The 10,678-nt window shown below is 38.6% G+C and overlaps 1 protein-coding gene across 3 annotated transcripts; it reads left to right on the top strand.

The window, feature by feature from the left end:
* The first annotated feature begins 5,154 nt into the window (after positions 1 to 5,154).
* On the top strand, positions 5,155 to 10,141 carry Rnf146 (Ring finger protein 146). 3 transcript variants are annotated; one of them, XM_065864322.2, is made up of 5 exons: positions 5,160 to 5,618; positions 6,231 to 6,361; positions 6,970 to 7,123; positions 8,134 to 8,574; positions 9,987 to 10,141. In XM_065864322.2, exons 1-5 carry the CDS (start codon positions 5,309 to 5,311, stop codon positions 10,079 to 10,081), a joined length of 1,131 nt encoding a protein of 376 aa, XP_065720394.2. In that variant the 5' UTR covers positions 5,160 to 5,308; the 3' UTR covers positions 10,082 to 10,141. The 3 variants fall into 3 exon arrangements, with proteins under 3 accessions (XP_065720393.2, XP_065720394.2, XP_036671184.3); XM_065864321.2 differs by lacking the exons at positions 8,134 to 8,574; positions 9,987 to 10,141 and adding an exon at positions 7,208 to 8,096 and having other exon boundaries at positions 5,155 to 5,618; XM_036815289.3 differs by lacking the exon at positions 9,987 to 10,141 and having other exon boundaries at positions 8,134 to 9,308.
* The last annotated feature ends 537 nt before the right edge of the window (positions 10,142 to 10,678 follow it).

Raw genomic sequence — 10,678 nt, 5'->3', positions numbered from 1 at the left:
GGAAGTGCGAGTCGTTCAAACAGCCTTTCAGTTATAATTGCAACAAGGCTAAGTAGAATTTATAAAATGAGCATAAATTGACAATTTCTCAAAGTATGTAGTAACAGCCTAAGCAAATAAGGTAGCTTTGGTATTTCCCAATGAAAATAAAAATTATCTTTCATTACCTTTTAACCGTACTTCATTTTAAAGCAAAAACAAATTAAACTAATCATTGGCTGTCATTTTTCTTGAGTTGTACTAATAGTCTAAATTTGTTTCCAGTACTTATGTACATATGTTTATATGAACACATTCAACAGTCCATAACCTTTTAGTTGAAAGTGCCCCCGCCCCCTTTCTTCCCGGCAACAACCACTTGGCAACTATGCCACGCCCAAATCCGCTTATAAAAGTCAAATGTAATCTAAACCATTTCAATTTGCCCGCCTGTCTGATGCCTGCAGGCGTATTTTGCAGACTACCGAAAGTCAACTTCGAATACCTTCCATTCTCACACCTGTCAGGGATGTCACCGCTGCCAGTCCCCTTCCCCAAAACCCACTCCATTGCGCCAGGACCAGGACTCCCCTGCGATGTGTTTGCCAAGGAGCTCCATCTGTTTGGCCTGGCGCTTGGCATATTGATTTTAAAGATTTAAATCAGCCCGGGAACAACAGGTGACAAGGCAAATGATGCCCGTAAGTAGGCTAAGAATCCCCCTCAGGAAGCAAGCGAAATAAAGAACAGGGGTGGACAATAACAGGCATTCGATTTGTATTTGATTGTTATTGGGTGTATTTGCCGTCGAATTTGCTCCACGCCAATTGAAAAGCCATTAGGAGAACCGACAAGAAGGTACGCTTTTTCCAGCTAATTAAAAGTTTGCGCATTAAGAAAAACGAAAAGGGAATAAACGCTTATCTTTAAAGCCATAAAAAGTAAGCAACTCTCGCAGCAGGGCCGCTTATCCTTGGGTCAAGTGCTAACGCTTAGAACTAAATCTCCTGCGTCTGGCCTTTTGTCCACGCCCGCTTTGAATCTGAATAGAATGGTCGAAAAAATCTGAAACTGTTGCCCGCTTTTTCCTCTTTTTCTCGGGGTGTCAAAAGCCACACGACACTCGGACCTTCCCTGATCTTCTTCTTTGTAGTCTGCCCCATAATCTTTGCCTTTTTATCGCCGCCCATCTGTTGATGTCTTTATTAAAAAAAGAGAGTAAAAGTAGCTGGAAAAAATCCATTTTTAGCCCATTTTTTGTGGGTTTTATTGCTCAGACTAAGGGCGGGGAGGCAGAAAGAGGACACTCCTTAAGCATTTTATTAGCAAACTTCAAGTTGTTTCGTCTGCACATAATTAAATAAAGCGTTAAAATTAAAAATCAAGATTTTTTCCACTTTTTTCGGGACTCAACCTCAGGTTCCAAGGAAAATATGTTTCAGAGTGTGGGGTGAAAAGGATATGCCCTGCGCTCTCCGCAAAAGGACCTTTTCTCTCAGATAAGCATTACAATGTCGTTAATTCGTTTTCCTTTATGCCGCCGCTCGGAATTCCTTGGCCTAAAGTACCGAAAGGCAGCGATAAGGAGCGAAAATGTTGCGACATTTTCCGCCTGGTAATTGTCCTTGCCAGGATGCGCGGTGTCCAAGTTTATTGCCTAACGACCGCGGCACGTTCCCTTCGTTTTTATATTTTAATTAAAAACCAGCAGCCCACTGGCAGGAGAAATTGGAGGAATGGGGGGAAGCTCTGGACGGATGGAACTTTCGAAAGTAGTTCACTGATTGGGCATTGGCATATTTTTAAAATTACCGAGGTCATTTGCCACCCACTTTGGCGATGAGTTCTTCTTAAAAAGAGTTTGGAATAATAATCATCAGTTATCTGCTTATCTATGTAACAACTACGCACAGAGAAAATTCTGACGTTCTCATCTGAGTTGAAAGTGTTCTTAAAAACAGAACGACATTTTTAAGTTGAAAATGTTTTTATTTTCCTCGAATCAAGTTGAATTGGCGGTATTTAAGTACATTGTATGTACAAATAAACTATTAGATCAGTCCTTGGTGTATACTTTTCAAAAAGTTGTTAAGTAAACTCAATTTAACTTTTCTCTTCTCACTATTTCGTTCTTATATTGATACCAAAATGTACTTACACGGTTTTTAAGAACGAATGTTCTCAATTCAAGAACAATGTTCTTGGATAATTTTCTCTGTGTACGATTTTTATTAGAACTATTTCTTGTTTTAATGTATTTTTATAAATCTACATATTTCAATTTAAAACAGTTTCTTTTACTATATAAGTTACCCGGTTTTTATTTTTATATATCACATTATTAATTAACCAACACTACACCTAAGTACTTATATTCGTTTTACATGTAAGGAAAGCATTAGCATTTTTGGTGGCACATCTTAAACAGCTTTCCATCCATCCATATCCATATTTGTATTGATATGAAGATAACCACGCAGTTTGTCAATCAAGAAACCTAATTTAAACCACCCAATGTTACAGCCTCTTCTTTCTGCTAATACTTACTGGAAAAATCTGCATTTTAATAGGAAACTCGTGCGAAATTCCGATCGTAAATTTATTAGAGCTTAGGTTGCACTGGCTGCAAGCCTCTACTCACATGTGTCAACAGACAATTTTCGTTTATCAGGGGGATTTGGCGAACCCAAAAAATTGCTATAATAAAATGTTTAAGGGAGAAAAGAACGAGCCCGCAAATGATAAAATAAAGAGCAATAGGCAAGATGCAAAAGTAGCTTATTACAAGGAGGGTGCAAAAAGTAGCAAGAATTTTCTTTTGGTTCTCCCTTTTTTATGGTAAAAACAGGGTGACGAAGTTTGGTCTGGGGAGGGCAATATTTTTATGCTTATGACGACCATTGCGGCCCTCTTTTGTGTTAATAATCTTGAGGCGTCTACCGTTGTAAACGGTTTTTTTGCTGGCCTGATAATTACATTAAGATTTGAGGTTTTCTTTGCGTTTGCTTCTGTGGGTTACTTTTTATGGTTTTCCTTTTGTGGCCACAGGGTCATGAAACAATAAGGGGGCAATCATAATTCAAACTTCTTCTGTTTCTTGATCGTTTGCTGGCAAATGAAAATTCAATTGTACAGGACATAGAACAATTATAACAAAAAACCGAGTGCAAAAACGAGCACACAGGATAAAGGGTTGAGTGTCGAGAGTTGAAGGACTCGCCGTGCATATTAAGTAGCTGGTGTGTGCGTTTTAAATGACTTGTGAAAATACGGCTTAGGGGTATACTGGATTTAAGTTGATGTGCTGGGAATAAATGTATTAATTGTTTATCTTTATGACAATTAATTTTACTTAACATATAAATCAGATTTCACTGACCACACATTGAAAAGGATTAGGGCCAAAAACAATATTTCTAAATAGATATCAAATGAAATATATAGAAAGTTTAGGTACACCACGCACGGATCCTCGGAGGGTTATGGGGAATAGATCCCCCACTCGGGTAAAACATGTATATGTAATACGTATTTTATTCCAAATTTTGTATTTCTACTCAACAATTTTTTGAATGTCCCCCACAATCAAATTCTGTATCATAGATATTTTTAAGTATACAATTTAGAGCAACTTACCAGATCCCTGGCATTATTTTGGAGTTTGTGGCACTATAAAAATATTGTTTATCCTTATTAGAACAATATAAACATTTTGTATCCTTAATCAATAACTTTAGGAAAATATGTTTGAGACATTTTTTATGTCGACCACATATTCAGTACAATTTTTAAATGTTTTTTAATATATGTTTATTTTCTGAAAGCGGTTTAAAATGTTAATCTAAGAAAAAATCATACGTACTGTTTAAAATAACCTTTTACTTCTTAGTTTTGAGAGTTTTGATAATATTACCAAATATTTTAAATTTACCAAGGTAAATCACAGTCGAACTTCTGGAATCTAGCATTTTTCAATGTTTTTTTTTCGGCTTTCAAATTGCACATTCCCCAAGGCAAATCACGTCGAAACAGTGGCTTCCCGGGACAGGCAACACATTTTTAAAACGCCCAAGGGGACACGTGCATTAAACAGCCCGGCAGGACAACATCGCATCCCAGCACCCAGCACCCAGCAACCAGCATCCAGGCAGAACGAGAGTAATTTACAAAACTCGTCGGCAGTTGACTTCAACGCGTTTGTCTGTCGCGCAATTAGGCAATTGTATGTATATGTGTAATTGACAAAAAATGACATGCAATTGCGAGGAGAGGCAGTGCAAAAATAAACCAAAAATTGATTTTTATGTAATGAGTACGAAGGTCCTGTTCAGGACAACTGCAACCGACTGTTGTTGTGTGTTACTTTTTTGGGGCTGTCGCATGCCGGCTGCATATTAAAAAGTGCGTGATGCCTTCGCTGACCGAAAACCCTGTGCGAAGGCCTGTCAATTTTTATGAAGTTAAATTCTCGTTGGAGGCGGCATATTTTTATAGGTGGGTGGGCGTTGCAAAAGGTGTTGCATGTAATGAAGCGCATAATTTTAATTGGTTTTGTTGAATTTAATAAAGCATTATTAATGTGATGGCAGCAGGATGTGAGAGCTGCAGTAAATATTTAAAAAATAATTAGGATCATTTTAAAGTGCAGTAAGTTTAATTTTGCACATGTTCTATTTAGTTTCGTCTCTTCGGAATTACATTTAAATACTTGCACATTATTAAAAACATTTTTCGCTTTAAAAATTACTTTAACAAATTAAGAACATTTTTGTAAAATGAAAAAATAATTCAAATTCTTTGTTGTTTCCATGCAGGTAAAGTAGTTAATTTGTCAAAGAAAATAAAATATATTTACCTGCAAGGAACACAAAATAAATCACAAATGATATTAATTTTCGCCAATTATTTTAGTTTTTCGAACATTTTTTTGATGTCAAGTTAAGTCTGACATGTTTTGACACAATCAAAAAACTTAAAAATATATATATATATATACTAATTAATATTAATTTTTTTTGGCTGCTGTTCAAATAAACTAAATAAAGTTCAATTACTTTTCAAAAGTAAAAATCAAAAATAAAATTCAAACCATGGCGCCATTTTAGTAATTTACAGCACTGAAATACAAATTCAAGGTCACACTAAAAATGAACTGGTATATTTTGATAGTGACACCAGTATTTTAGGAGCAACAAGAAGCGGTCACGCTTGTGCAGCAACAATTTTTTTGGTTCGCAGTTTGTTTGTGAAGTGAAAATTTAAAAAAACACGACGACTGCGGTGACAGCACGATTTCCCCTGCTGCTGACGAGATCGAGCCAGTCCCAACATGTCGCAACAACGCGCCACGGAGCAAAATGCAGCCAGCAGCAACAACAACGGCGATGTGATTACGGTGGACGACGACGACGAGGATGAGGATGTGCAGTTCGTGGGAATTGTGCGACCCAGCACCACCATCATCGATCTCTGCTTGTCACCCTCCACTTCCGCGGCAGCGGCTGCTGCCCGTTCCGGAAACGGAAGTGCAGATGATCCGGGAACAGGATCCGGATCAGGAGCTGCCGCAGCGACTTCCGCTCCCAACTCCCCTGCTTCATCAGCCGGAGATGCGGCGAAAGCCATCGACGTAGATGCAGGTGAGAATATTGGGGCTGGCCAGGATCAGAATCTAACTGTCACGCCTTAGAAAGGTCTTCAGATTTAATATCATAATTATTAAGAAAGTCCATTGTTGTAAAGAATCGTTTTTATAAGGCTTTCCCAATATCAAAACTTTATAGATACAACATACACTTACAATTATTGGTAAAACCAAAGCTATATTTAGTAAAATCATTGATTTATTTGCCAATGTTACTAAACTACAAAGTTCTTTTTAAAGTGGTTTCGAAATTATTTAGATTTTTCGGAACGATCTTCGCGAACCACTTCTACTTTGTATTCTGTACTTTACTCTTGCTAAAGAGCTGGCAGAAATGTATACTTGTTAAATTTTATCCACATTTTAGAAGTTGTAGAAATGTTCATTAATGTAAAAATCTTTAACGTGCTTAGGGTATCGTTTAATTAGTCCAGAAGTTTAATTTTAAAGTCAAACTTGGACAGTCAAAAACAATTTAAAGTACTTTCCAAACGCTTTTGATTAAAATTTATTGAAGAACATACATTTATTTGTTATTGTAAACTATTATTAACATTCCTATCTATACCTTAAAAAAATGTAAACTCTTTTTTTCATTTATTTTCAGCTACAGCAATAAGTAGCGGGGATTCCCCTTCCACAGCGGCTGCTGCCTTGGAGTGTCCAATCTGCCTGCAAACCTGCATCCATCCAGCTCGTCTCCCCTGCGGCCACATCTTTTGCTTCTTGTGCGTTAAGGTGCGTAGTTTATAAAACCAATAGCGGAAGCTTTTCGCAGTCAATTAGCAATGCAATTCACATCGTCAAATTTTCGAATATCTTTTTCGACCGGCGCCAAAACCTGCGAGCACGTAGTGAAGTTCAAGGCTGCTCTTAACCCTTTGGTGCTAAAGCTGGTCTGACTGACTGATTAGCATGCCGGCTGAACCCGGGACACTCGCCATTATGGCATTAGGTTGGCTTCCGGTTAGCGACTTGTCAATTGGTTTCCGTCCCCTGTAAACTTCAACCAGTTTGAGCCTAGGACAAGTATTCCAATTAGCACTCGAGTGCACTTACCAGTTCTGAAACTTGTTTGGGCGTGAATTAATGTCAATTTGGGGGCAACATTTACAGTTTAACTTCTCAAACCTAACTTCCTAAGTCAAATGATCTGAAAATTATACATTTTGTTCACAATTTAATCTGTTAAGCAGGAAATTTACTTTTCGTCAATGTTATGAAAAATTGAATATTTATAAAATTGCATACTCAAATATGTTTACTAATTTTATTCTATTTATTTTTCACAACTTTGGAATACCAAACTTTTTTATAACTTACTAAAATAATTTCCCGATCTTCAGGGCGTTGCTTACAAAAACCGACGATGTGCTATGTGCCGCCGCGAAATTCCCGCCGAGTTCCTGGACCATCCCCAGCTTGTGAATGGCATTGAGGACATCTGCACTACTCGTGCGACCGAAGATGGCTACCAGTGGTATTACGAGGGCAGAAATGGTGAGTACGATTACAGTTTTGGTGTCGGCCGCCCCTTATTTCCCATAAACCCCACCGAAAACATCATGCACCGTGCACATCTAGGGGGCTGGTGGGCCTACGATTCTCGGACCAATGAAGACATCGAGATCGCGTATGCGGACTATGAAAAATCCAAGAGGGAAACTGAAACAGAGGCTGCCACCAACCCAATCGTCAATGCAGACCCTCCAACCGTGTCCGAAAACGATACTACTGATGAGGGTGACGATATGTTACATCCATTTCGTGATCGGGATCGGAACACACAAGTTCCTGAGACTCGTCCAGTTCCAAACGTTGTCACTAATCCAATAGTCAATGCAGACCCTCCAACTTCTTTCGAAAACAATACAATTGATGGAGATGATAACACATTGCATCCACACGTTTATCGACATTTAAGTCTTGACGTTCTAAGATCAGTTAATTACGATGACAATTCAGCCAATTTCGAAAACCATACCATTGATGAAGATGATAACATGTTGCATGTTTTAAATGTCAACACTTATAGATCACTTTATTTCGAAGCCGATAGTTCGCATTCTTCCTTTTACGAAAGTGAAGATGATGAGATGAATTCAGTGGGTTGGCTAAGCTCAGAATCCGATGATCTGAACGACACCGAACCACATCCAGGCAGGCTGTTAATACAGATCTGCGGGGTTATGTACGCTATCGACTTTATGCAGATGAAGCAATATCCCCACTCGAGTCCCGAAAAGCGTCGCAATATTTTACGATGCAAGATCACAGATGCCCTCCCAGACCGAACTAAAGGTGTCGCCGGGCTCAGCAAGCACCAAAAACACAATTAAACTTTAGAATTAAGCATATAACCCACCCTCATCCCAATCTGTCCGCACTCCCATACCCATTACTTAAACCGATTCAGAAAACGATACTGTGATTCAAATCCCAAATCATCAAAAAAAGACTAGACCCAATCCCATTCCGAGTATTTTTCTTGTAAAAATGTGTAACTTCAGGTTGGTGGCAATACGATGACCGCACAAGTCAGGATATCGAAGACGCCTTTAAGAAGGGCGACAAATCCTGCACCATTCTGGTAGCGGGTTACGTCTACATTGTGGACTTGGAGCAGCTGGTCCAACAGCGTCAAAACGAGCCCACTCGCTGCCGCCGGGTTAAAAGAGATCTGGCCACCATACCCAAAAAAGGCGTGGCCGGTCTTCGGATCGAAGGCAACCAGGTGACCAGTGACACCATCTTTAGCAGACCAGCCACCACAGCCAATTCAGCCACCGTGGCGGCAGCTGCCTCCAGTTTTATATCCACCATTGCGGCGACGGATGCTGCAATCAGGATTGCTAGCGATATAATCGGCTCGACGCTGGCGCATGCGGACGAGCTCACACGGGGATTTGCAGCTAGTAACATCAGCGACGATCCGAGCAGCAGCAGCAGCGGTGAGCAAACCAACTCCACAAACCCACAGGAAACAGGGCGCTCGCCTGCCTCCTCACCTCCCTCGAGTTCCATGCAAGACCTGATTACGCGGGACCTCAGGAACACCCAACAGGTGATCGCCCACAACCAACACACTATTGATCTCTTCGAGCAGGCCTTGAACGACTTCCAGGCGCTTGCTATGCGCAACTATGTGGACTCCAGCGATGAGGAGGAGAACGACCAGGATCAGGAGCAGGACCTGCGAGAACGGGAGCAGCTGGGGGCGGGCGAGCAGCCACAGTCCGGCGATAATCCACAGGGATTCTAGAAGTTACCCACTTTACCGAAAGCTTACACTATTGCTAGCTCAGCCCATAAACTTAAAAGCAGATCAATGTTCCTTTTAGCAGAATTCACTAAACGGAAAGGGGAATGTTAACTAGAGAAATGCAGCGCGTACCTGAGAATATATCAACTAATATATATATCTATAGGCTCCGAGCGTTGGACGTTAAACAGAAATAAACAAGAACAGAATGTCTACAGGGTAAACCAACACATATTCCTTAAAACTTTAAATCAGATATTGGACCATAGCGGTTACAGCAGACAGAAAGAACTAATCTATGTTACATGATATTCAATTTTTCTCAAGAAACTTAACCCAATTATAGCTAAAGAAATGTGTTCTTAGTCGGAGATGGAACGGACAATTCTTGATTAAAGGCAACATTTAAGAAATAAAGCTTAACATTATTGCCTTTTTTTATATGGTCTGCCAAACTACAAATTTCTGTAACACCTCCGAGTATTATCTTACAGTATCCCACTGTACATAAAGTCTTAACCAGTAATTAATATTATAATGACAAAGAGCTGCATAATAAGTTATAGATATCATAACTTAAAAGTATCTTCTTGAAGTCTAGTAAATGCAAAAGTAAATATAATCACCAAGAAAGAGTAGTGTGAAAACGACAATATTTGTGAATTGGGAAATACTTGACATGAGTGCGATTCTTGGGAGGTCAATTAGGACGATATCCCCATTTACATAATTGATATTCAGTGCGTTTCTTAAATTGGAATGCCTTACATCTTAGAAATCTTAGTTCTCACATCACAACGTTTTTTGTTTAAGCGTCTCAAAATGTATTATTTACATCTCCATGTTTTCGAAACGCACTGTGGTCAGGGGAATCAGATCCAGTATTAATTATTAAGTCGCCCCTAAGTGCGTTAAGCGAAAACAGTTCTGTGACAGTTAAATATATTGATATTTTTAATGTATAAGTTACTATAACAAAAATATTTAGAAGAAAATTATTAGTCAGAATACAAATGACTACTTGAAGATCTAATGTTAATTTGTGCTACAAAGGATATACGCCTGATTTAATAATCTCAATTTTGTGACTACTATTTATAGATTCGTTTTCGATATGTACTCCACCATTACTTCTAACAGCGAAATGCGTATTCGTTGCTTCCCTAATATCTACGATATACCTAAAGCTCTACTGAACCCGACTCCCGACCTCGAAAAACCCCTCCCGGTAATATCAACAACAATTTTTAAATTACACATCCGCTACTCTCATTTGGAAAATCATCCTTACTTGCATTTTTTATTTCTTTGACCTTTAATAACACTTCGCTGTCGCATAACTGACAAAGAATGAAATGTCATTAATTAGTATAATTTGCATTGCATATCTGGAATCTTATCTATATCATTTCCTTATCTAATGGTGGCAGCTCTAAACAACCAATTCGTACTTATTAACCACTAAGCTTTTCAACAATTAAATCAAAACCAAATGTGCCAAGCAACATTTTTTGAACAGCACTCGCTCCGGTATTTTTGACAGCACTGATAAGGGTAAATCTAATTAACAGCACGAAGCATTGTCTGTCATTTAATATAATTACATTTAATTATAACTTAAGCATTTACAACTTAGTTGATACAAAATGTTAAGAAATAGATCTTTGCTGAAACCGATATATGTATGTCATTTAAAGATCTAGCTCCTGTGCAAAAACACATTTGTCATAGATTAGATCCTAAAATATGTAATTAAGTTTGGCAATAAAGAAAATTAAAAAAATTTGTTATTT

Source organism: Drosophila suzukii, chromosome 3 (genome assembly GCF_043229965.1).
Source record: "Drosophila suzukii chromosome 3, CBGP_Dsuzu_IsoJpt1.0, whole genome shotgun sequence".
NCBI classification, from domain to species: Eukaryota; Metazoa; Arthropoda; class Insecta; order Diptera; family Drosophilidae; genus Drosophila; species Drosophila suzukii.
The sequence above is the reverse complement of the archived record's forward strand: the minus strand, read 5'-3'. Positions and strand labels throughout refer to the sequence as shown.